The sequence below is a fragment of the Photinus pyralis genome, unplaced genomic scaffold (assembly GCF_008802855.1).
Source record: "Photinus pyralis isolate 1611_PpyrPB1 unplaced genomic scaffold, Ppyr1.3 Ppyr1.4_LG5, whole genome shotgun sequence".
Classification (NCBI taxonomy): Eukaryota; Metazoa; Arthropoda; class Insecta; order Coleoptera; family Lampyridae; genus Photinus; species Photinus pyralis.
Genome location: NW_022170596.1, coordinates 6,365,000 through 6,392,953, shown reverse-complemented (window position 1 = coordinate 6,392,953; position 27,954 = coordinate 6,365,000). Strand labels below are relative to the sequence as shown.

The following is a 27,954-nucleotide window of genomic DNA, read 5'->3' as shown; positions in this document are numbered from 1 at the left end:
AAATCCAAACCGGGTACAAAAAACTTCGATTTTTAAAATGCCGGTGAAAATGCGTAAATAGTTATTTGTTTCATTAGTACAAAAAATGTCAGTTTTCGAGACGAGGAAGATAGTTGCTGGACGACGCGTTAGCGGAGTCCAGCAACCTTCCGAGTCCCGAAAACGCATTTTTTGTACGAATAAAACATAAAATTTTTTCTCCAACCCCCTGTACTTCAAATTATTTTCGAATTTAGATTCAGTCACAGTTTCACTACTATAGTATAAGAACTTCTGCTTTCTTGTCCTCACGTGTCATGCCACTCTAGTTTTTAGGTTAACTTATGACCTATTCGTTCTTACTTCTTACTTCTCACCTCTCGCGACTTTGTAGGGAGCAAATCTTGAGGTAGCATGTTCTGCCGTTTCTATAATCTCTAGCGGAGTGCAATCCATGTCGCTATCACTTTCAGTCATTTTATTGTATAAACAATTAATATTGTTATATTTTGTATTGAAATAAAAAACAGTTTTTTAATTAAAATTAATTGCAATTAACTTTTTCAAATTTTGAATTCAAAATGACAGATATAGTGCAATGGGTCTGAAGTAGATGGCGTTACGCGCGACGGCGGGTTGTATACGTATTAAAATTACGTTCACCGAATATGTAAATTACGTTACACATGGTTTACTTAAAAATAGCGAGCGTAAATCATTTTCAATACATGTACATACGCATAGAAATCATTATTTGTATTGAATATGCAAAAATATTTGATTTGTATGTATAGAAATATCTTACAACCTGCAATGTAAAACGATGTCAATGTGACATATCTCCGTGATTGTAATTTTTTAATTGGCCGACTTTCAAGGTCAATTTCTTTTTGGTACTAGGACCAAAAGTATCCACTTTTTGTACAGTTGCCATGGTGAAAGCTATTAATCCGCAAAACGTCAATTTTACGTACCGAACACTGGCACAAAATAGCGTCTTATTCAGGTGGTTGGAGAAAAAAGTGTTTTGGTACGTTTATGTTGGAGCTGCGCGCTGCGAATAGAACAGCGCTAAGAGCGGCGATGAACGCAACACTATTTCTTCTCCTTGCTTTGTTGTGTTTATATTGGAGCATCGATTACGCTAGACCAGTGCTAAATGAGACGCAAACGTGAACGTTGATTTAGAATTTAGATGAAGAAGATGTCTAATTATTACGTAAATTAATGTAGTTGTGGTCAAAATCACAAAAAATAAAGAAATGAGGTTAGAATTACGTTTTGTGTTTAATTTAACCGCAATATTTCATCCCACAACTTATCCAGAATATATGGTGATTGCTGTTTTTCTGATCCCAGAGAGCAGTTCTGATAAAAATCTGGCTAATTAGTTTGTCATTGTCTACATCCATCCTAAAAACAGCGACACTAGCAACGAGTTGCAAATGAATCTCTTTCTTCGCTCTTATAGTTGCAGCTTTGCGTTCGCACCGCTCCAACATAAGCACATCCGTATACTACAATACTTTGCAAAACATCGCTCCGCTTTCATCGCAGCTCTGCTCGCTGCTCGCAGCTCCAATATAATCGTACCCAGCGATGTTCGAGGCAAATTGTCTCTTGTCTCCATGGAATCTCCATCTGGTTAGTGCGCACACTCGCCTACAGCCTGCGCAAAATTCAATTGGGGTCAATTTATCTACAACAACACTGTTTCTCTAATTATACAACTCTGTATGGTCATTACAGAAAAAAATTACTAACGAAATTCAATTCACCAATTTACTAATGCAAAAAATACTAGAACCTTAAGCACGAAATTCAAACGATCATCACTTCTAATGAATCACCCGGTACAATGTACATTATACAGACCTTGGTAGTAGTAGATCATTTATTTCATAAACGGTAGTTCTAAACGAACTTTTTAGTTTTTAGTTCAGATACATTTTTGGACAAATGATTTCCGACCGACCACCTTTCAACAAAAACAAAAATACAACCCTTTGTTCTGTGATAAAAATAAGCCAAAAATGTGCGTGTAATTGCACTGTGATATTACTTATCCTGTCTACTTTGTTAGTTTTTAATATCTCGTTTTAATTCACGCATATTATTTGTGCTTGAATTCTGTACTTCTTACAATAAATTGTAAAATGGGTTTAAGAGTTTTGGTTCTCATTTTTTCTTTAAGTCTCTTAGTGGCTGGATACAAACCAACTGTTTTATTGCATGGGATACTCACAGGGAGTGAATGTATGACGTTAATAAAAGATCGAATACAAGAGGTGAATAACTTCTAATACATTAAAATTTACCTATAGATTTTAGAAACACCCAGGAACTGTTGTTTATAATATTGATCGATTTGGAGGCTGGTCAAGTTTAGATAGCATGTGGTACCAGATTCAGCAGTTGAAAATGGATATATTAAATATTAGTCAAAGTCATCCGGAGGGTTTTAACTTTCTCGGATACTCCCAAGGAGGTTTACTAGGACGTGCGCTAATACAGGATTTACCTGATCATAATGTACATAATTTTATATCCTTGAGCAGCCCACAAGCAGGACAGTACGGAAGTAGGTAACACGTTACATCTATTCTTTCAATACATATTAATTATTACAATTTCAGCCGAATTTCTGCACATAATTTTTCCAAACCTAGCTTTAAAAACTGCATATGAACTATTTTATTCACGAGTTGGTCAGCATACTTCGGTTGGAAATTATTGGAACGATCCCCACCACCAAAGTTTGTACTATTCGTATAGTGATTTTTTACCGTACATCAACAACGAAATAGGTTCAAACAAGAGCGAGCAATTTAAAGCTGCTATTTTAAAACTAAACAAGTTAGTATTAATTGGTGGTCCAGATGATAATGTTATTACTCCTTGGCAATCTAGGTTCGTATGCAACTGTTTACGAAAGGTGATCTAATTCTTTTTCATATTTAGTCAATTTGGTTACTTTAATTTAAATGAAACTGTCGTTAAGTTAGTGGATCGGGATATCTACATTGAAGACACGATTGGTCTAAGAACACTTGATAAAAAAGGGAAGTTAATTCTGATTACTGTACCGGGAATTGATCATTACATGTGGCATATTAATGAAACTATTGTTGATCAGTACATTTTACCTTATTTAGATTGAATACCGACTGATTTAGATCAGCTATAGCAAGGAGGTGGAACGATAAGAAGGTGCAAGCTTTGTTCCTTATAAAAGGTGTGTTCATACATATATTTAAGGAGTGTGCAATATCAGTTTTCAATTTCCCTTTCTGCTGTCTCCTTTTTAGTTATGTAGGTCCAAGTGACTGTAACTACTTTCATTTCACTTGTGATCGGACAAATTCCCTGTAAAATGGAAAATTTGTCCCATAGGTATTCTGGCACCACTAGAGCGTTATGCACCTCGTGCGTAGGTACACCATACTGTTGAAGCCGACAGAGTTTCTCCAACTTTTTTTTGTGCCATACATCGTTGTATTCATAATAAAAAATGCTACTTAATACAATATGTACGTTTTTTACGGGTCTTATAAAAAAATAAAGTTGACGGTGATTTCTCCGAAATGAAACATTGTATTAAAAATTTCTCAACGCTGTTCTGTATCTGCTTAAATACTTAACATAAAAAAAAAAAACAAAATCTGCAAATTTCGGTTTTTCTGGCATATCTTCGGAAGTTATCGGAATGTTGTGGTTTCCTTTAAAGCATGATAATAAGTAGCGTTGAAGTTCTTAGACTTTTTTACTTTATATTCGTAAAAGTTTCCAAAAAATAGACTATGTATTTTTCACAGTAAATGTCAAAGACACAGTCTATTTTACGAGTCACAATTACCGATTCAATGTTGGCCTAGAATTCCATATGATTATTTGTTAGCGCCTTCTCCTATCCGTCACCTGGGGACGTGCCTGGTTGGGAGTCACAAGATGGTGAGAGAGGGGGCACACATATCATAGCCTCTAGGGTTCAATGTTTGGCTAATTCGCCTCTGAACCTGGGTGTAGATAAATATAATAAGTTTGGCACACAAGCTCCTGTGGCACAGCATCTTCATACCATTCCACCTCTTTGAGTAAAAGTTTTTGCTTCTTAATTAGCTCAATACAAGTCATTTCTTGTCTCTCCAATTACAGTGTAAACCCATCTTCCATTTTGTCAGGCTTGTTTTATGAGTCAATTAATCAACTAAAGAACACACCACGCCATAATATTAAGTCATTTTCCTCTTTTAATGTGTAACTTTTAAAGACTGTCTTTGTGATCTTACAATTAAACTTGAATACCTTACTAATGATCACTGCATAAACACAGAGTCAACAGTATAGATATTCGTAAGTTGTACTCAATACTCATATGTCTATGATTGTACTATAAGGAAGATATGCTTTGATTACTAGATGGGTTATTGCAGCTAGAATATAGTGTGCTTTTAAATAAAAGTTTACAAACAAACATAGTTTTTGTTCTTTCGACTATACTTATCGGTAAGATATGTATGATATTGTGGCGGCATTTACTTAGTAGTGGCACTTGGCGGTGCAGGTGCATTTCTTTCGCGGCGATATAACACTACTCCCCAAACGCGTTATGTGTTGTTGGCACACTTTTGGCCTTCCTTACTGTATATTGATATTGACTTCTATTTGCCTCTGTTATGCTGTCTCAATCTGTGACGTTCTCTATCATGTTCCACTTATCTCTCTGCGGTAGACTACAATACACTACAACGGTATTACTACCTCGTTCTCTCTTCTACAACACTCTCCATCTTGCTTCCGCAATAATTGTGGTTTGCTGATTTCTCGCTTCCTAATCGTTTGCTGCTCTATGTGTATCGAATAACCGTTTATTCCGTGGAGGGAGTACGTCATATAGCTCTGATTCCTCGCTGTATATGTTGTTCTCCGAGATAGTCAGATGGTACCTGAAGATATATTTTGAATTACGATGTTTATAAAATATTGCGATCAAACGTTACAGCTAATAGATTATTTCTCATTTAAGGTCAAATTTAAAACGAAGTTAGGGCGACCTTTTTTTGGGGAGAACGAATATGTATATTGGAAGAGGGGAGATTTGTTGCTATTTATGAAGCATCGTTTGCTATTAATTGGATGTAAGATTGAAAGGGGACCTTTGTTGTTTCAATATTGTTTTTGTCGTTCTACTTTTCCGTTATTGTTGGAAACAAATCGTATTACTTGCATGTTCCTGTATACCGTCATACCGGCCGGTTCAAGATAAGGTGTTTTTTTGCATTAGGTACGTATTAATAAACTAACTTTATCATTCCGTAGAACATTCATTCAAGTTGTGTATTAATTTAAAAATAAATTTTTCAGTTAGGAAAATTGCATTTCATTGTTTATTTCGTTAAATTGTAACCTATAACGTTTGCATCACAAATAAAGCAGACGATGCATCACCTGCATTTGACAGAATTGATTTGAAGGTATAATTCAGGTAACGTATCCATTTTGATAATTGAGTTGATATTTAAATTTAGCGCTTTATTTGAGCACAACATCATTTACTGTATCAAATCGCATAATGCATAACCGGTATTTATATAGGCAAAGCAAAAAAAAGATAACAAGCTAAGGAGCAACGAGTCAATAAGTAAAATCACCATTGAGGTACTAACGTGTGGAGGATAAGCTTACGTTAGTTGTAAACAACGCTACAAAATGAAGTACAGTTGGGAAGGAACGTAAAATAAAACAATGAAATTGAGAAAAGTTTGTTTAATAATTGTGGCTGGTGAAAAAAAGAACTTACCCAGAAAAAACAGCCGACTAGTTAATATTAAATTGTATAGCTGAAACACACGGTGTGACTCATCTTTGGTGCAATAAACTCCTTCTGTTAAGAGCAAAAAAGGTGGAAAATTACATGGCCTTGTAGAGCACATTCAATATTACAACAAAATATGTGAAAATTGTTGAATTGCAACTCATATAACACACGTTTGTAATAATGTAAATGCACGACATAAAATTATAACAATATGTACCATGTAGACTTCCAGAGGTGACATAGGTTAAAAACACGTTTCAATTGGTCAGGTGCCAACATTCTAAGAAAGGCTGAAACACACGGTGTGACTCATCTTTGGTGCAATAAACTCCTTCTGTTAAAAGCAAATAAGGTGGAAAATTACATGGCCTTGTAGAGCACATTCAATATTACAACAAAATATGTGAAAATTGTTGAATTGCAACTCATATAACACACGTTTGTAATAATGTAAATGCACGACATAAAATTATAACAATATGTACCATGTAGACTTCCAGAGGTGACATAGGTTAAAAACACGTTTCAATTGGTCAGGTGCCAACATTCTAAGAAAGGCTGAAACACACGGTGTGACTCATCTTTGGTGCAATAAACTCCTTCTGTTAAAAGCAAATAAGGTGGAAAATTACATGGCCTTGTAGAGCACATTCAATATTACAACAAAATATGTGAAAATTGTTGAATTGCAACTCATATAACACACGTATAGATTCTAAACCGAAGAGTTTTTCTTAGCAGAATCTCGCCCCCGAGATGGATAACTCGCTCCTCGTTCGGGGTTTCGAGCCTACAGTTGATTGCCAAGATCAGTCACGGTATTGACTGTGATCGTAAATCATTTGATTACAGTTTTTGCCACTCCCGCGATTGTCTCTTTAAGGCGAAATTGTTAGTTTACAAACAAATCAACACAAACTACATTTATAAAATCGGTCCATATTTTCGATTTGCAGGAATGAGTATTATACTTCTTAAAAACATTCACACATTTCGCAATCCTTGCAACCATCGGAGGCATTGGAAATGATAACCGTATAACCTATAAAGCCATAAATAACCCTTATTCACACGGAATTATGTTTCTGAATAATAAGCGGCGTAACATGCTTGTAGTTGTGACGCATTCAGTTGAAGCTGCCGACTGGGGTGCTAGGGTTCCCCTGGTTCGAATCCGGGTTCGGGCATGGATATTGTATAAATGTATAGGGGTGGCGTTGGTAGAGCAGCCTTGGCTGAAAAACCCCGCCCACTTCAAAATAAAGGCAAAATAAATAAATAAATAACCTAATCACGGGGAATGTGACGAGAATTTTAAAAATTCGAATTAACAATCCCCCTGCGCACTGTTAAGTAAGTACCGTATCGACAGTATCCGCGACTTTTCCTGAATCTACCGATTGCAGTCGAGTACGATACAATCAAGACTAGACGCGACACCACTTGTCTTCTTTTCTACTCGGCAAACCTGGTAAATTCATACCCATACAAAACATAAGCATTTCCAATGCTAAAAAATGACAGTTTAATTAGTTGTTCACAGTACTTTTAATGCTCCACCTATAAGTCAGGAGTGATGAGAGCGTACCTACTCCGAGTACTACTCCTACAAAAGAGCATGCTCCAATCGAATAAAAGTCAAAAAGGAGCATTTGGAGTGCACTTTATATACCTACTCCGATGCCGAACGTACCCAATGTGTGCATCGTCGGAGATTGTATATACAGGGTGGAACCTATCAACTTGTTTAACTGCATTTGACCCGAAAACTGCTATTCATTGTACGATTTGAGGTGTTGGATTTGGGTATTTTTTTCTTGCTGTTTGTTGCCTTCGTTAATATAGGCATTGTATTTGTGTGTTATATGTCAGGTTTTTTGCCCAATAGCGGTTTGTTCCTGGCCCTTTTTGTGTGTTACGGACAATTCAGTTGAGAAGTAAAAGTGTTCTATGCGACTGACATTTAAGAATTTGTACGTAAATTTATTACCAGATTTATTTAAATATTTATTAATTATCAATATTCACAGGAACTAAATAACGTTACTAAAATAGATTGATTTATAATAATTCAATATTTATCACTTTTATGATACTAATAATTTATCACATCAATGCGAATTTTGTTTATCATTTCAACATCGATGTTAAGACTGAGACTAAACACAATTCAATTTGTTTATATAGCTGTTATGTTTGTAGAAAGGATCGGAACGTTAATATATTTATTGCGTTATCCAGCTTCTGTAGAGGTGGTAATTTTTTCTTGGAAATTCGACCTTTGGATACACGTGCGCCAATACAACACAGTAGCAAACATAATTAACATAGAAAAATCTAAATGCATATCATATTTCACAGAAAGATAACCAGTCCATCCGCTTTTATTTTTTATTGGTGGTGTCCTAGTCTTTTACTGACTTGATGGCGCCTCGATAACGTTCTAGAAAATTTACTACAAATCGTTTTCCCACGAACTTATAAATTAAGATGGACTGCTGATTAAACAGTTGCATAGAGGTAGAAATGGCCCTAGCATGGGCGCCGCCATGATGTGCACATTTTAGTTATTTTCTAGGGGAATTTTCCTAGTGCTCAAGTTTTGAGACTATTGCAGCCTTGGAAAATGACATGTGGCACAGTCATTTATTTAGAAAACGTGAGGTTAATGTTGGTTTAATGCTTTTTTATTAGTTGATTTGAATTTCGCGCCAAGTGAGTGCACATCATGGCGGCCCCCATGTAGGTGTCATTTGTTTTTCAGCATTAGCAGTCCATCTCAATTTATAAGTTCGTGCGTTTTCCGTTCCTAGGTGGAGTAGGTTACGCCACTGGTCGGTGTGCCGCAACGCAAAAAAAAGAATTAATTTTTTAGATTTAAAATTTTAATCTAATTAACGTTGTATTCGTTATTTAAATATTTAAAAAGAAATTAATACACCGAACAGTATTAAGAATTATAGCAATTCTAATTTTATTTCAACCCTAACTTCAGCATAAATCTGAAATTTACCTAACCTATTTTCCATATTTGCCGGCATCGGGTACGTATTATGCGGAGTTCTTTATTTCTTGCTCTGAGGTACTATGTTTGTTTAATTTTAGACCGAACGGCCCTTTAAAGTGTTTGTTTTAATCAAAAAAGGTCATAGAAGAGGAAAAAGTTTGAGATTTACAACAGTAATGCAGTGAGTGCTAATCTAATATTGCCACAATTGTTTATTTAAATATGTACAATTTTTAGCAATTTGCCATAGCCCATTATTTTTTAAGCTTAGAAGTGAGCATATCCGGAAATTTTATTCTAACAATGGATTCAGCACTAATAACCGCAGAACAAAATATCACCCAAAATATGTAAGTCAATCCTCACTGTACTTAGTCGGGCAATGTCTTTTTTATTAGCTCATTCAATGGATCGGATAAGGAATATTCCATCGAGATACTCGGACAAGAGGTCACTGTTAATTGTAGCGCCGGTAACCACAATCATGGCAGTTCAAAAGTCAAGCTAACTGACGTTGTTGACTATAACTGGGAGCTGAAGTTCTACGTTGGGCAGCTGCTAGCAGTACATTTGAATGGTCACGTAATAGCCTACGGAATGAAAGGTTGGGTTCGATTTGAACTTTCTTTGGTTAATTTTATTTGCTTCGTTAGGAAAGAAAGGTGGAATGATACGTGTCACCAACCTGGAAACTAATCGTAGAGCCCTGATTAGAGAGATGAATGGTTTAGTTCAAGATATTTCCTTTGCTTTAATTCCCCAACAAATAGTTTTGGCGTGTGTCGATGAGGAAGGCAGTCTTTTTGTGTATAATATCGATGATAGGAGTGACGCAATTGAGTATCCTTTTCTGCTAACATTTATCTCCAAATGAAGTGTCTCCCATGGAGCATACTTGTTTTGCCAGAAATCAATTTTTATAAAATGTTCACTTTTAAGCTGCAGTTATTAAGCTTTTGAAAAACTACTGAACTGATAATTTTTGACTCGCCCAAAGGTTGGTGAATAATCTGCCATTTTTACCATCCGCACGTTAGTAAAGGGTATTGCATTGGAGTAAAAAATGACCCCCACTTTTTTGACGGAAATACACGTTGTGAAGCGCCAGGAATCCAAATCAAACAAAATCTATTATGTTGGTCTGTCTGCTAAACGGCTGAACCAAATTTGGAACACATATTCCTAGATATAAAATGTTAATCTAAAAACATCAAACAATGTAGGTAACATCCACAGATCAAATTCAAAAAATTAAAGTGTCGCAACAATTCAAAAAAATATTTAATAAAATTCAAGGATGTCATTAAAAAAATATTTTTTGATTTTTAAATTCATTTTTAACGTTTTAGAATCTTGTAATCTTTTGTGGGTTATATTTTTGAAAGTATTGCAATTTTTTTAAATTATAATATCTAGGATGTTCCATTTAAAAAATTGATGTTGGTCAGATCATTTTTTGTGATTGGACTGGTGAAGATCTGCCTGTTGCTACTACATGAATAGTGAATTTCTAGGTAAGACACTGGGTGTCCATTGGCAATATGGGAAACTAATGTACACAGCTTTTTGAAAATTTATAGGTACATAAACTTTGTTCAATGGGTCCGTCTCAGCAGAGATAGGATAAAAACACGCTTTTGTTGGGAGTTCTGAGTTAGTTGGTCGAAGTTGATCTTAAAGGAGTAGCCGTCGTCCAACTTCACCAAGCAGTGAAGCTGACCGAACTTCATGTCAATAACCAATGTTGCTTGTTGCCGTATTAACAGACTTGATCACTTACTTTGGGTTGTCTTGCTGGTGTGTGTTGTTTAATGAGGGCATCACATTGAATTCAAATTTGTCAATTATTGAGGACCAACCATTTTCCTTTGTGTCTTCCCATTAATGAGAGGCGGTGCTTTGTATCTGAAGAGACTGTCATGTATCGTCTTAATTGGTAAAGATTCATTCTCCATGGCAACTTACTTCAAGGTTTGCACTTTCCTCTTGGTGAATTCGTTTGTCACCGCATGACCTGGTGTAGTGAATTTTTCATTGATTCTGGCTCCTGCACAATAGAGCTTAAAATTCTCGCATTTTTTCATCATATTTGAAAAAACCATATAATAATATTATATCGTTCCATTTGAAATTTTCAAGAAAACGTGCAAAGTTTATGTGGATGTCAAACCGCGCCCTCTATCACGCATCACATTTACTAAAAAGACTTTCCATGTAAAATCGGATTACACAAATAGAGCTCTTACCGATGAACCAGTTATGTGAAAATTGGTTACTAAACCGAAGTTACATTCAATTCCTTAAAAAGATGTTCCCCTTCCCACACCCTTCATATTTTATGAGCTAGACTCGAGAGCAATAATTGCAGCATCAAAATGATGCAAAATTCATACAAGATTGCGATTGCATTTTTTAATACATCTTTTTAATAAAATGGTTGACGTTTCGTCCGTTAAGACTTTTTCAAAACGTTGACATGTGTTAAAATGTTTCTATACAGGGTCATTCTTGACGAGCGTCAGTTAGAAAGATATGGAAAACCTTTGAAAATGAAGATAAACTGATAAGTTCTTTAAGGGTTTTGGCATATGATGAATTGAACTAAAATATTTTCAAGATGGCGCCACTTCCGGAAATACCGGAAGTAGCCATCAACTTTGTTATTTTAAATAGGGACCCCCTATTTTTTCTACATTTTCGGATTCTACATCGAATTTGGAGTACAACGATACCCCATAGTTGACTCTTTGCTCCAAGGGCTTCGTCGATATTCAAGTTTTTGTGTCAAAAATTGAATTTGCATAGGTAACTTTAAAAATTTATTATTCGAAAACGGTGAGAGATATTGCAAAACAGTTTCCAATGCTTTATTAAGGAAAGATCAAATTTTCTTACGGTATGCGTAACCGTCTAAAAAAGTGAGACTACGTTACTTTTTCAAAGCTCTCAACTTTTAAACTTTTAAATATCCGTAACTCCATTTTTTCAAATGGCACCCCCCATTTTGTTCTTTACCCTTGTTTTCCTTTTTCCCAGACCTTTAATTTGATGCAAAATGTCAAAAGCTGCTTCAAACGGTTTCCGAGATATTCCATGTTTTAGTTACTTCTTGTGGAAAGTTGATAAAAAAATTAAATCGCTTGATGTTATTCTTTTGTTTTTATTATGATATGTTTATTTGTTTAAACGTCAAATTTTCGCTGCTTTTCCTGGCAGCTATTCGATTACATTCACCGTGTATTAATATTAAATTCAAAAAATCTTCATTAGTGTAACCCAAACGAGGCATTACTGACGAGAAGTATAAGTTCAAGCAGCGAAAATTTGACATTTAAACATTATCATAATAAAAACAAAAGAATAACATCAAGCGATTTAATTTTTTTATCAATTTGCCACAAGAAATAAATAAAACATGAAATATCTCGGAAACCGTTTGAAGCAGCTTTTGACATTTTGCATCAAATTAAAGGTCTGGGAAAAAGGAAAACAAGGGTAAGGAACAAAATGAGGGGTGCCATTTGAAAAAATGGAGTTACGGATATTTAAAAGTTTAAAATTTGAGAGCTTTGAAAAAGTGACGTAGTCTCACTTTTTTAGACGGATACGCATACCATAAGAAAATTTGATCTTTCCTTAATAAAGCATTGAAAACTGTTTTGCAATATCTCTCACCGTTTTCGAATAATAAATTTTTAAAGTTACCCCTGCAAATTCAATTTTTGACACAAAAACTTGAATATCGGCGAAGCCCTTGGAGCAAAGGGTCAACTATGGGGTATCGTTGTACTATAAATTCGACGTAGAATCCGAAAATGTAGAAAAAATAGGGGGCCCCTATTTAAAACAACAAAGTTGATGGCTACTTCCGGTATTTCCGGAAGTGGCGCCATTTTGAAAATATTTTAGTTCAATTCATCATGTGCCAAAACCCTTAAAGGACTTATCAGTTCAGCTTAATTTTCAAAGGTTTTCCATATCTTTCTAACTGACGCTCGTCAAGAATGACCCTGTATATGTATACGTTGTGTAATACTTTATTTCCCATCATAAGGCAGCATTTAGTAGTTTTTATTTCAGAAAACAAATGAGTAACGAAAAACAGTTGAATTTGTTTAAATAGCAAGGAACCTTTTTATTAGGCGTAACATGTCAGTACCCTTATTCAAGAACATTTTTCAAAAAAATTTAAAATCTATTAAATAATTACATTAATTAAAAGTTATGATAAAAGGATGAGGGGTAGTGCACTGTACACTGTGTACATCACTTAATGCATCACTATACAATTTAAAATGAACCGTTATTGCACAGTAACAAAAACTTCTTTAGTGAGCCATAATAAAACGTCATGTTTTCGAGTTAAAAAAGTTCCTCTTACACGGCCATCCTGTCGTCGATTTATCATGTTAATGCAAAATACCCTTTTTTTAAAAGTGGAACCCGTTCTTTTTGTTATGATTTTTTCGAAATAAGACCTGCCCTTTTTCGTTATTTTTTTGGAAGTGAGACTGGTCTTTTTTTTTTAATGGTACTTGCTCTTTTTTTTGTTATTTTTTAAATTGGGACCTACCATTTTTTTGACGGGACTTGCTTTTTTTTGTTATTTTTTTTTAATGGAAACGATTGAGACCTTGATCCCCTTCTCTGTTGGGTTTTTTCATCGGAATGTTTTTTAATGCTGCTTTTTTTCCATTGGTATATTTTTGTTAATCATTCCGGAATGCTGGCTTTTCTTAATCGGAATGCTACTTTCTTAAACAAATTTCATTCATTTTTTTTTAGTCATTCCGGAATGCTAGGTTTTTTTCGTGGGAATGCTGCTTTTTTATCATTCCTGAATGCTGGTTTTTTTTCATCTGAATGCGGGTTTTTCTAATGTATGGTATCGTTGGTTAGAAACGCCCAATAAACCTTTGATTTGATTAGATATTTCTTAATAGTCTAATGATAGTAATTGTATAAATCGACTATAAAGGTGCCTATCCATAGATCAAGTAGTGAACATTTATTAGGTTGCTATTATGTGACGACCAGGGACCTGTAACACAAACTATACAATATTGTAACAAGTCTACAAGTTTCAAGTAATCCGCCTGTAACTATAACTAAAAGTCCTACTGAATTCGGTATATGGAAATGAGTTGTGTTATGAAAGAGCTACAAGTGTAAAGTATATTCTAACAATTGTAGGACTTGTACGGCTTTTGTTACAGGTCCGAGGTAGTGGGACGGGTGTTGGAATGATAGGTTTCGCTTTTAAAAGAACTATTCCCTTTTCTGCAAAGTTATTTTCTTAATAATCCACTAGATGCACATTATTAATGCACGTTATTCATCCCACATCCCAAGCAAGTAATTACAGAGTAATATGGTGCCCTTACGTACCATCGTATGGAGAAGACTCAGATACTTTAGATGATCCCGCTAAACTATTGGTGCTGTTAAATGGAAGCACAGGTGTGAAATTCGCCATAAATTTGTTGCACCTAGCTATACGTTTTATTTGTTACAGTCGAAGTCTGGGACGTTAGTATTGTAAATAATCGTTACGGAACTGGACCTTTGCAACCGCATACAAGTTATGAAGGCTACGTTGAAATCAACGGGCACGTGCTCGACGTAGTGGACGCATCATTTTCGCCCGACGGTACTGCGTTAGCGACCGCCAGTTTGGACGGATTTGTGAAATTTTTTCAAGTGTACATGGTTGAAAATGAAAAGCCTCGGTGTCTGCATGAGTGGAATCCACACCAAGGGGAAACGCTGTCTTGTCTCCTATTTTTGGATAATGTACACACCTATGGACCTGAGTAAGTAATGTGGTAATGAACTTGATGTACATTTCCATATTGTCCGTGGCATAAATGAAGCAAGCCGTGTGCTGTCAGGATGGGCGAAAAAACGAAACATTGAACAAGTTATTGTACATCTTTTCATGCTAGATTTTAGTCACCTGATCAAGCCCCGACCGACGCCATCCGGTACTTTTCAAACCTCTTAAACAATTTTTCCCATTTTTCTGACCAGTGGACCTCAAAGGTGGTTGAAACATGATGTGTCTACGGGCGATCGGACCAATGAATTATCTTGTAATTCACCAAATGATTCACTGATGGTTTTATTACCACCTGCACGTTAGTATTAGGGAGGTATTGCATTGGAGTAAAAAATGACCCCCACTTTTCTTTACGGAAATACACGTACCTGTATTCTTAGAAATTACAGGAAGAGTTAAAAAGCTTGTGTACTGTATTCATTTTAAGAAGGTAGCAGTAGAAAACATAGGGAAGCTTTGACCTTCACTGTGATTGGTTAACAAGTCAGTAGTACGCTGAAAAATAAAGCGAGTGACCAATTTTGTTTTGTTAGTATTTTCGGTTACGAACTAAACTGTCGAACTCTCATTACTTGTCAATTTTAAAGAACCAAGAGTGCAATTGGTGGATTGGTATTTATATTATACAGTGTGTCTCCGGATGGACTGAACAAGGGGGAAAAAATGTTTAATTTTAACTTTACGCAAAAATGCCATTCTTTATAAAAAATTTTGCTTGCCTCAAAACCACCTATTCTGAAATAAAAATCTAGATATTCCTTTTAGCAGCTGAGAAAATTAAAAAAACGCAAAATCTACAGCGGAAATTTTTCTAAGTTGCATGTTTTTGATTAAATCAGACTATCATTGTATCTTCCATGGCAACCTGATCAAGTTAAAAAAGACACCTTAGAGCTTAAGAAAAAGAATGACATTTTTGTGTAAAGTTAAAATTAAAAATTTTTTCCCTCTTGTTCAGTCCATCCGGGGACACACTGTATATTTATATTCAAGTTTGGTGCCGTTTTATATTATTCCTGTGTGTGTCTATCTTCAAACTCAGCGCCATCTACTACCTTCTTATAATGAACACACTTAAAACAGCTTTAAATCTCTAAGTTTTCTCTTGGAATTGCGTGAAACATCAGCTGAGGTAGTTGTATGTTTTATAACTAGTAAAAATAACTAAACTGTAAATGTTGTACCGCTTTCTGTAGAGAATAGGTATCAAACATTTGTCTTTTAGTTCCAGGTTTTGGAAGTTCGCAATAACCGGATCCAAATATAACGCAGAACTTAAAATTTGGTCCTGTGAAACGTGGAGCTGTTTACAAACTATCAAGTTCGTACCTAACCCGACGTGTCCTACGTCTCAGTTATTATTAAAAGCCCGTCTAGATATGACAGGTCAATATTTGTTATTATCTGATATTAATAACAGAATAATGTATGTCCTGCAACTAGAGAAACACGATTCCGAAAGAGTTGCAACTGTGATATCTATTTCAGAATTTTTATTACCTGCACCAGTTTTGAGCTATTGCATTACAAGTGCAGAAATTTGTAAATTTCGCTACACAAGTAGTTCTGATGATCTGTGTTTATGTGAAGCTAACGAAGATGAAACTAACATATCCGCTATTGTTATAAAATTGTATGTGGTTCAACCCAAAAAATTGCAGGAGTGTAATATTACCTATCAACCTGACAGTCTTTCGGTTCAGAATAACAGTGAAATGTTCACATTAGATTCATCCACAGACACACTAATTAACTTGAACGAGAATAAGGCGGACGACTCCAGCGCCAAAGACCTACCTAAATTGAACGATTTGCAAACGTCTGTAAATTATTTAATCCAACAACAAACGGGCCAAGCTGCTTTAAATTTAATGACTCCGGACGCGTTCAGTTCGCCAATTCAGAACAGTCCCACTAACAAAAGAAATTCGCACGGCAGTAACTCGACCTCCCCTATCATGCTTAAGCCAGAAAAGATATCCGAAGATGTCAAAATTGAAAATTTAATGGACGCCGATGACGTACTTCAGTTTGACAGACCGCTAAAGGAAAACTACGCCAGCGCCGGCTCCAGTCCGAGCCGCGAAGTGCAAGAGATTTTATCGTTTAAAAACAGCCAGGAGTATTTCGAAAACCTTACCAAAGACACTAGTCCCGAAATCGAAACTAAAAATAATTTTAATCAAACTGACAATTTGATGTTTAACGAGAACAGCAGTAGCGAAGTGGTTTGGCCCAATATTCCTATTATGAAAGCGAATGAAATAGTTGAAGAGGAGAATCGCAAGCTGGCGGCGGCCGAAAGTATTACCGACAATCGAAATGACTTAGGTAGTGATAAAACTCACCTTCAAGAGATCAATTTGCGTTTAAACAGCTTGGAGAATCTGATCCGTGACCAACACGCTCACATTCAAAAATTACAACAAGAGGTGAATAAAAATAATATAAAAGATGACTTGAGGGGAATGTTCGCAAAGGAATTGGATGTGGCCTTGTCCAGAAGTCAAATTCAACAGGCGAAGTTGTTTGAGAATTATGTAAATATACAGAAAAGTGTAGAGCAAGAGCACATCGAAAATCTTATAGCGAGTACCACTCAAATTTTAACAAAACAAATAACGGAGAAGTTACAAATAATTATCGGGCACGATATAAAGAATATCGTTTTACCTTCCATAATGAATACGTTTGAGAGTTTAAAACATCAATTGTTTGTCGAGTATACACAAAAATTAACTAATACCGATCACCTTTTGAAAGATAATATTTCTAAGCTAGTTACCAGCAAAGTGAGTAGAAATATTCTTACGTTATAACAAGTCTGAACTGTTTGCGTATTTTTATAGGCCGTGGCGGATTCGTTGAGTTTATCCATAGTAAATATAATAAAACCAAGTTTGGAGGAGTGTTATAAGGAAATGATGGGTACAACACTTATTCCATCCTGGGAACGAGTCTGCGGAACAATGTTTCAACAAATTCATGACACCTTTACTAAAGGCACTAAGGAATGTAAGTACTATTGTATAACCTACAATCACGAGATTCTAGTCTCTTTGGACACTCATTACTCACTAAATATTAACCAGTTACCTCTGTCCGTCCATCTGTGTACATGATAACCCACGAATGGTTTCGAATTTTCCAATTCTGTCTTCAGTAATTAGGTAGATAATGGTCAAGGGACTAACCGATTAAAGTTTGGTTATTTAGACTTTCTGTCCGTCTGTCTGTGCTGGTTGCTCGTTGTCTATATTGATTTTAACAGTTTATTCCTATATTTCAAACACGTTAAACGTCATGATGTAATACTACAAAACTAATCTTTTAGACACTGCGTCAGTTGAAAACTACATGGATAAACAAAGACACGCGCAAGATAAAGGTGCTGATCTAATAAGTCAAATGCAAAAGGTTTCCGATAACATAAAAAAAAATTCAGACAAGCTACCTGCCAATGTTTCTCAAGAAATTGAAAAGCAACTAAACATTTCTTTTGCCAAGTAAGCATTCTTGTTTGTTAATTTTTTGTGATTCTTAACTTTTGCGTATTTAGCATGCAGGACAGATTAACACTCATGTTGGCGAATTTGGTGAGTGAGCAAGTGAAATTGGGCTTTAAGAACCATGCGGCAATACTGGAAGATAGCGTTATTAATGCTGTTCGATCGAGAGCAGTAACACCATCGCCGCATGTGTTTGATTCTCAGGTATGTCTATTGGTGAGGTCACTGTTTGCTGGTTTGCAGTAACAATTTTACATTTGTTGTAGGCGCAGTTGGCACACATTCAACAACTGTTAGGCAAAGGACAAATCGATGTGGCCTTTCAGCAAGCTTTGTCAGCATCCGATTTATCCTTAGTAGTACATGTCTGCGAAAAAACGAATCCTCAAGAAGTTTTCAAAATAGGAGGTTGCTTACTCACACAGCCTGTCATTTTGTCGTTAATTCAACAGTTAAGTGCAGACTTAGTTAGAAACACTGAATTGAAACAAAAGTAGGTTGTGCTATTAACGAAACAGTGATATCTTTATTCCCATTCATTTTTAGGTATATCGAAGAAGCCGTTTTAAGTTTGGAGCCTACTAATTTAATAACGAAAGAGCACATGCCTATTGTGCTAAAAGAATTACAACAAAACCTAAACAATTTCATATCTTCGCATCCTAATCATAGCTGTGTAAGGAATATGCGAAGGTTGCATTTGATGACGCAGTCGTTACTGACTCCCTGAAATTTACTTTTATTAGAATTTCACATATTGACCTAACTCCAGAATATTGATTTATTAGAACTTATTAATAAATAGAAGTAATTATGTCGTGTTAGTATAATGAAGTTCATGTTTTGTTTTACTTGTATTGTTTACAAAGAGACTGTATTATAGGTTATGTTGGTATAACATTTAGAACTATTGTAACCATTTGTCACCGTTTTGTATTTTTTTAAATAAATTAGAGTTGTGACATTGATCTGTTAAGGTTTCTACTTTTCTTCGTGTAGGTATTACCTCATTTGTTTACTGTACTAATCTAATTGTTGAAATTTATTCTGTTTTTGTTGGTGACCCGGCATTAGGGCTTAGGCCGCTGTCATTAGGTTGCAGACAGGACAGATCCTAGGGTAGGACGAGATGTTAGAACACATATACAGATGAAATAAGTAAAATAACATTGGTTTAATTTAATTATACCTTTTATCATACCTGCTTTGTAAGGGGACCTACATGATGCTTGCGTTCTAATGTCTGCATCCCAATATCTACGTCCCAATGTCTGCGCCCTAATGTCCATGGCCTAATGTCTGCGGTCCAATGTCCGCGTCCTAATATCTTGCGCCCCAATGCCATAGCGCCCTTTTTGTTCTTTGTTCAATAATGCTAAACATTACAGATTTTGTTGATTTATTTGCCGGTCATTTACGTAAAATTTTCCCTCTATCTCGAAATTATTCCCTAAAAGGTGAGAGGTTCCATCCTGTATTATACACCTTACGATGATACATACATTTTTGAGAGTTGGCAACCATGCAATTTCTAGGTGGGGAACATAGATATAAAATATATAAATACCTAGATACAGCCATCCTTAACAAACGTACCTCGGTTTTAAAAAACATATCAAAGAAATTTGTACATCTCTCCATTACTTTCTAACCAAGAAGAAACATGTTCTATCGCTTTTTATTGCATTAACCACTATGTCGTACGCGAATCGGACGCTTAAAACAAACTTCGCGCGTCCCATAAGTCATGTGACAGTTGACACATTTCACGATCGCGCGAAATCAAATCTAACTAAAAATATTCGCCCTAAACATGATGGGCGGTTTTTTCCCTAAATATTATGTGATTATTGCGTTATCAATTGAATACGAATAACATTAGTGCTTGCCATAATGATAGACGCGTCCATAATTGTTATTCCTGAAATAGTTTTATTACATAGAGCTACGCCATTCAAATTTGGGACATGTTTACCTTGTTTGGCATGATGTGCTGCAGTGAATTCATTGCTGGCTTGTAGAATATCAAAAAAAACCGTAAGTAAGTAAAGTTTATGTTCAACAATTTAATTTTAATTGCATGGTTGTAGGCGTAATGGTTACGAAGATTAAGTTGCGACAGGAAGTGAATTCGTTTCCAATTATCATTTTGGCCTATATGATGTTGATGCAGTGCGTTTGTATCATGATCACAGGATCCGTGCAATATTCTTAGGAAAACGAGATTTATAGACTGTGTGTGCGTGCAATATCAAATTTTGGTCGCTACGCGTCTTGCCTACCTTTCGGCATATGTCCAATCGGTGGAGTTTCTTTTTTAAATTATAGTGCTAATTGTAGTAAGTAAGCTACACGTGTACATTTATTTAAAATAAATACAACATCTTAGCAATGATATCCAATTGGTGATAATACTCATTTAGTGAACATTCATTACATTTATAAAGTTCACAATCCGAATCATCGTCAGATGAAATTGACAAATCCGAATCATCACTGTCATTATTAACACTTATTATAAAGTTCAGAAACATCAACCAATATAACTTCTCTTTTAAATTAATCACTTTCCACATGTTCACACACTTTCTTCCATTTGTCAGCTGTAATTTTTTCAAATTCTTCATTTTCCAGCTTTCTAAGTAACATCTTCCATTTTAAATGTAACATTTCTTGCTACTATGCGATTTAAATAAATAAAAAGGCGGTTTATTTATGTTGTAAAGTCTCAAATCTGATAATTTTCTGTGTGATTTGTGCTAACAATTTGATTGACAGCTATAATAAATAATGCGAATCTTGTCTTCCATGCTCAGGGTACCTCTATAAAGGATAGCGCTATACGTAATTAATGTGCCGAAAGTGATGGTAATAGATGGTACGTCCTTTTGAACTATGTTGGGGTATGGCTGTATCTATGTATTTATATATCTATGGTGGGGAAAAGCTGCCTGCGCCATCTAGAAAGCACGAACGGGGGTTACGTTTGTCATCTTCACAGAATATTACTGTTCTGTGGGCATCTTGTCTTGAATGGTGGTCGTGAACGCGTCGCTCTGTAAATGTTTGTTGTTATTTAATGCAGGTAGTAATTTTTTGCATTTCTTTATATCGTATTTGTGTTTTGTATGCCGCATTTTATATTTTTGTGTTTGAATCCTTGTTTTTGAAATTTACTTGGTTTAACCGCAATGCAGAATCACATGTGTGATACCGTTATGCTATTGTTTGTAATTGTTTATGTTTTTGGTGCTTAATTTATGTTGATTACTTATTCTTGCCCCTGAAGTAACATTCATATAAGTTTTGATCATTTTATTTTAATATGTGGAAATTACCGATTCGTTTGATGTATGTACTGACTTGTTGTTTGTTACTAACAATTTTCTCCGTGAATGAAGCAGTCACAGGGGTGGTAAAAATTGTAGTCAAAATTGAAGTACGACACCTATTTCCATGATTGTCTTCGACATCCAACTGTAGGCTCGAAACCAGGGGCGGGCTACCCACCTTGCAGGAGCGGGATTACGCTAATCAAAGCTCTTCAGTTTAGAATCTATGTGCGATAAATGGGTGGCGATTCAATAATTTCCACATATTTTGTTCTTAGTTAAATTTGCCTACAAAGCCATGTAATTTTCCATCTTACTTTTAACAAAAGGACTTTATTGCACCAAAAATGAGTCACATCCTGTGTAGTTCACCCTTTCTTAGAATCTTGGTACCTGCTTACCTAACCCATAATTTCCAAAACTTGTTTTTAACCTGTATGTTACCTCTTGAAGTTTACCTGATAAGGCCGTATTAGACGATGCAATTTTTATTGCAATCCTTGCAGCAACTGTTGCTGCTATTATTGCAGCAATTATTGCAAAAAGATGCAATGATTACACTATGCAATTTATTTGGCAATTTTTTTATACCCAATTCTAATCATGTATTGGTGCCAATGAAAGTGGAATTGGCATCACTGGGAAATACTTGAAAGCAACTTCACGTCTGTTGTAGACCAGGAAACGTGTGTTTTGTGACGTTTCCTTTGTTGAAGGCCGTGCAATTTATTATTTATATTTGCACGCACTTATTCATACTCATGGCCGTTTGCACCGACAAATTTAAGTGGAGCTTAGCTGAAGCGTAGCTTAAAATCCATGGCAACGATTATTGAGACAATTGTTGCCATGGATTTTAAGCTACGCTTAAGCTAAGCTCGGCTTAAATATGTCGGTGCAAACGGCCATCAGGTTCGTTAAATTCATTGAGTAGGTTTAAGTTTCCCTTTGTGAAATCGTTATTGGCAAGCCACTGCCTGGTCCAAAAATGTCGTCGTCTTCTTTGTTTCTTTTTTTTTAAAAGAGCAACAGCAGACGCAATAACTAAAGATGCGGCAGCAATATCCATTTTTGAATTCCTCGTAAATAGGTTATTTCAGTTTTAACTTTAAATAACAAACCTGTATATAGCATAAGGAGGTAATGTTCTCCAGTGCATACCACTTTATTTTTTTTATAAATTAAATGTTACTAAAATAGTTACTAAATTGCAAGAAAAATAGCACAAGTTCTATAACCAGAAAATTGCAGAATGTCTTGCTGCAATATTTGGCGCAAGAAATTGCACGTGCAATTTTAACATACACGGAGCAATTTTTCGTGCAATTTCTTGCGGCAATGAATTGCTGCAAAAATTGCAATAAAAATTGCATCGTCTAATACGGCCTATACTTTTTGTGAGGTTATAATTTTATGTTACGCATTCACATCATTACAAATAATTAATTTTACAACACAATTTGATATTAATTTGACGGCTGGTTTTTTTTTATTGGTAAGTTCTTTTTTTCCCAGCCTATTTCTATTTTGATTCGGTGAACTACCATTTTCAAAAGTTTATTTTTGCGATGTAATTTATTTTGGACTTAAATTTCCGAGCTTTTACAATCATCGATCATTATTAAACAAACTTTTCACAATTTCAGTGTTTTATTTAACGTTCCCTCTCTACTGTGCTTCAGGTCATAGCGTTGTTTACAACTATAACGTAAGGGGGCCCTGCCTTAGATGTTTGATTACGTGCCACTTTTCAAATTTAAGCGGGATCTTGTTTAGTTTTGGAGGGTGTAGTCATTCGGGTGGCCATTTTTAAGCTTTGCCGGGTTGACTTTATTTCCGTGTTCTTGTAGTGTGAAGTTATCGTAGAACCTGGGGGTTAAGTACACTACAAAGGGAAAACTTTGCATAGGTGTGTAGCCCAGTAACAACATTGAAAATGAACACTCGTGCATGTTGTGCTAAGATGGCGGCTGATTGTCACTTTTTTACCATATTTGTTTAACTGTTGGAAATACGAAAAGTTGTCTTTAATAAAAAGTTGCATTCATTTCTTGTAACTTTTGTCTCATGTCTAATGGTTACGGAGAAAAACTGAAATCAATTGAATTTTGTTCAAATTTCTGCAGTTGAAAGGTTGATAGATTCTCTTGCAACTCCTTGCTTGCTGTGGCTCCATTACAAGTCACTTCACACTTTCGACTTCGAGCGAAGAGCGTTGATCAGTTCCTCGGTCACACCAGTAGCACCAGGATCAATAAAGAAGCTGACCTCTACTGTGCGAAACTCCATGCTGAATATAAAGTTGACTTATAGAAGGATTTTGGTGTATAAAAAGAAAGGTATTGTCTTGGTAATATCCTTACCATATTGAGCAATTGCAGACTGCATCCACACTTTTCGTTTATATTAATTATGTTAACCAAGGCTGGAGATTACTTTGATGTTCATATGTGTACATGCAATTTATCGTTTTACGAGTTGTTTTCGCGCATGGGCAAAAGTTTCATATTTGTGGGCTAATTTTTGTGAACTTTGACCGATATGTACTTCTTGTAAAAACAAATTGAAATCGATGTCAAAAATTGCTACATAGATTGGGTACTTCGCTCAATAAAAGGCGAAGCAATCCATGAGAAGTATTTACAATAAAAGGAAAGTGCTAGGTCTCAACATGCTACCGTGCAGAAGAAAATCATTTTTTCTCCAACCACCTGAATAAGACGCTATTTTGTGACAGTGTTCGGTACCTAAAATTGACGTTTTGCGGATTAATCGCTTTCACCATGGCAACTGTACAAAAAGTGGATACTTTTGGTCCTAGTACCAAAAAGAAATTGACCTTGAAAGTTGGCCAATTAAAAAATTCCAATCACGGAGATATGTCACATTGACATCGTTTTACATTGCAGGTTGTAAGATATTTCTATACATACAAATCAAATATTTTTGCATATTCAATGCAAGTAATGCTGTTACCTATACGTATGCATGTACATGTATTGAAAATGATTTACGCTCGCTATTTTTATTTAAACCATGTGTAACGTAATTTACATATTCGATGAACGTAATTTTAATACGTATACAACCCGCCGTCGCGCGTAACGCCATCTACTTCAGACCCATTGCACTATTATCTGTCATTTTGCATTCAAAATTTGAAAAAGTTAATTGCAATTAATTTTAATTAAAAAACTGTATGGTAAGTTTTTTATTTCAATACAAAATATAGCAATATTAATTGTCTATACAATAGAAATGACTGAAACTGATAGGGACATCGATTGCACTCCGCCAGAGATTTTAGAAACGGCAGAACATGCTACCTCAAGATTTGCTCCCTACAAAGTCGCGAGAGGTGAGAAGTAAGAAGTAAGAACGAATAGGTTATAAGTTAACCTAAAAACTAGAGTGACATGACACGTGAGGACAAGAAAACAGAAGTTCTTATACTAGTAGTGAAACTGGACTGAATCTAATTTCAAATGTAATTTGAAGTAAAGGGGGTTGGAGAAAAAATTTTATGTTTTATTCGTACAAAAAATGCGTTTTCGGGACTCGGAAGGTTGCTGGACTCCGCTAACGCGTCGTCCAGCAACTATCTTCCTCGTCCCGAAAACTGACATTTTTTGTACTAATGAAACAAATAACTATTTTTGTGTCTCCCTGCTTCAAAGCTTTGTTTTCTGTAGCCAAATTAGTCCAGAAAGTTATGATTTGCTGGCCTAGGCCGGCAAAAATATCACTAAAAATTGGTTGGTGGAACTGATTTAATTTGCAATGACAGTTCTAAATTTAAATTAAATTGTAAGAATGATAGGCATATTTTTTGTGCAAATTCCATTTTAAGCACTTTATGGCTTGGTAGGTAACATAGTAATACGTATATGTAAATGCGGTAGGTAAGTACCCTAATCAAGAATTGTAAGTTTCACTTACAAGTTTTCGTTTAGTGCGGTTATGACACTTGTACATGTTTACCGATGGTAAACTTACGGTTTATGGCAAAAAACAGAGAGCTAATTGAAAGTATAGGAAATTGAAGTTTACCTACTTCCACACTCGATGCCAGGAATGCCAACAAATGGTTTCGCATGTAAATTAACGCAGTCAAAAAACACAACACTAAACGGATGAAGAGTAACGACACTATGTTTTGTAATTATTATTATTTCTGCCATTGTTAACATTAAACTGTATACATTATTCCATAAATTATATATCTACAAGCAAGTATATTTCTCTGAAGATGACAGTTTCCGAAAAGGAGGTGTACGCATATGAAAACGGTTTCTTGTCGATATCTATGCTCATATCTATGATGAAAATTTCCGACATCAGTTACTTCCGTGTAGTAAGACCATAATAATCAAACGACACTGCATACACCAAATTGTAGATTTGCACGGAGCAATCATCGGCCCTCTTGCTGCTCTCCTCGTAATCGACAGCCAACGAGAAGTAGATATCCAAACAAACTTGTTATCATTCTTATATGTAATGGAATTAATATGATAAATCAATTTGCAAATGAAAACATTGCAACCCAATTCTCAAAATAGGTGTAAGCCGTAAGCACTAGCTGAAATTGAAATAAATTTCAAGGTTATGTTTCCCATTGAAATCAACTTACTACTTATTAGTTTTAGCGCAGCTTCTTTTAAATGTTATGAACTTCTTAAGACTGGGCTAAGCGTTTTAGAAATTTGTAAAAATAATTAAATTAACGTAAATGCTTTGTTTATTCATTTAATCACAATTAATGTGGAATAAACACTGGTAAATATCGGTTGTGAATTGACATGCTTGTGCTACCAACCGCCAACTGTCTGTGCTACCAACATAACATCGAAATATTGGAAATTTGAATGCAAGTATGACGGCTTAATTATAGGAGGTAGAAATATAAATTTTAAAATGAACGTTGTTCCCTCAAATTTTTTACTTCGACACAAAAAATCTTGTGTATTACACGTCCATAAAAATGTTTTGCGAGTATTCGTATTGCAGGCCTCAGCTCCGCTTCGGCCTGCAACCTTACTCACACTCGCAAACATCCATTTTCTGGACTTGTGATACAAATAACATTTGTTTAAAGGCAGTGTTTTGACGGCTTGCCAACATTAAGGTGTCATGATATCATACCAACTATGTCCAATGTCCTCAATTTCCTAGAGATAAAAATGTAACGTAGGTACGTACATGCAGTGCCAGATTTACAGCTAAGCCCACAAGGCCCGGGCCTAGGGGCCCCAGTGTGTAACGGACCTTGATATAAATAAACCAGCAAACGGCTGGGCTTGTCTCATCAAAACAGTCGCCAATATTATCCAATCCTACAGGTTTAAAGCGAAACGAGTGAAACGACGATATTATTTGAGCCTACTGTGATGCGAGCTCATTTATTGTCGATGAATGAAGTTAGAGTTTTCTTTTTTGAATCTATACAAATACTTGTTGGAAAAAGGCTTTTTGGACATTTATCCAAACGTAGGAATTGCGCTCCGAATGCTGTTGTGCACACCCGCGTCAAACTGCTCAGCAGAACGGTCGTTTTCCGCGCTAAAAAGAATAAAGACTTTTTTAAGATCTAATATAGAAAAACATAGATTAAATTAAATTCACTCTCTGTAATGTACATAGAGTCGGAAATAATGCAGTCTATTGACTATGACGACGTCATCCGCTCTTTCGCAGAGAAGAAAGTTCGCCGTATGATTGTATAGATTTTAAGGACCTAGCTATGATGATTATTAGAGTAATTAAATTCTTTTTTAAAATATACATTTTGTACTGTGCCTTTAATTCCCTGAATTTCTAAAATGACTGCGGGATAAGGGCCAGGGGGCCCCCAAATTTCAAGTGCCTAGGGGTCCTGGGTCTTTAAGTCCCGGCACTGGGTACATGTTGATAAAGTAACCACAACCATCGAAAAAAATACGAAAACAACATCGATGACCACATATATGAATCAGAAACACATTTCACATTTCCTGGAACGTAACGACTGCAAAAATATTCACAACAATCAACTACACAGGCTAGAAGTGTATGTAAATCGCGAACTTTGCACGAGACTTACGAAAGAACTCTCGTAATTAAAAAATTCTACTTACCTGGAGTTTCCATATACGCATGCGTCAAATTCGAAACACGCCGCAAATCGCAACAGTTTCCGTTTGAGATTCAGAACTCGAGAAGAATAAAATTAAACAAGCCACATCTACTAGAATAGAAACGCGAATTGTATGACTAAGTCAACGGCCCCTTCATGTGCAAACGGGCGGCGTGTTTAATTTAGAGGACATTTAGATTATTAGAGCAACCGATGATAAATTAACAAATAAACTCACCACGCCGTAGGAAAGCTGTATGCACCACAACAAAACGCAAAACCGTTGCACTTTCGTTGCAACCTGCATTTTACACCCAACGACAAACTTAAAGGGCAGAAATAAAATGGGCGTATG

At 35.6% G+C, this 27,954-nt stretch overlaps 2 protein-coding genes and 2 long non-coding RNA genes across 4 annotated transcripts; 3 read left to right on the top strand and 1 right to left on the bottom strand.

Annotated features, from left to right (window-relative positions):
* Positions 1-1,933: 1,933 nt before the first annotated feature.
* On the top strand, positions 1,934-3,844 carry LOC116170514 (lysosomal thioesterase PPT2 homolog). Its single transcript, XM_031486968.1, has 4 exons — positions 1,934-2,267; positions 2,311-2,560; positions 2,616-2,889; positions 2,941-3,844. Exons 1-4 carry the CDS (start codon positions 2,136-2,138, stop codon positions 3,137-3,139), a joined length of 855 nt encoding a protein of 284 aa, XP_031342828.1. The 5' UTR covers positions 1,934-2,135; the 3' UTR covers positions 3,140-3,844.
* A 4,794-nt stretch (positions 3,845-8,638) lies between these two features.
* LOC116170513 (enhancer of mRNA-decapping protein 4) lies at positions 8,639-19,120 on the top strand. The gene is made up of 13 exons (XM_031486967.1): positions 8,639-8,841; positions 8,903-8,985; positions 9,042-9,154; positions 9,203-9,408; positions 9,458-9,644; positions 14,116-14,264; positions 14,320-14,617; positions 15,869-17,435; positions 17,493-17,658; positions 17,978-18,149; positions 18,203-18,356; positions 18,419-18,645; positions 18,699-19,120. Exons 3-13 carry the CDS (start codon positions 9,108-9,110, stop codon positions 18,880-18,882), a joined length of 3,357 nt encoding a protein of 1,118 aa, XP_031342827.1. The 5' UTR covers positions 8,639-8,841; positions 8,903-8,985; positions 9,042-9,107; the 3' UTR covers positions 18,883-19,120.
* Positions 19,121-25,145: 6,025 nt separating this feature from the next.
* Positions 25,146-25,488, top strand: LOC116170197. Its single transcript, XR_004145187.1, has 2 exons — positions 25,146-25,386; positions 25,438-25,488. It is a non-coding gene; the product is annotated as an uncharacterized LOC116170197 (long non-coding RNA).
* Positions 25,489-25,636: 148 nt separating this feature from the next.
* On the bottom strand, positions 25,637-26,353 carry LOC116170198. The gene is made up of 2 exons (XR_004145188.1): positions 26,118-26,353; positions 25,637-26,066 (listed from the first exon to the last, which is right to left on the bottom strand). It is a non-coding gene; the product is annotated as an uncharacterized LOC116170198 (long non-coding RNA).
* Between the last annotated feature and the right edge of the window lie 1,601 nt (positions 26,354-27,954).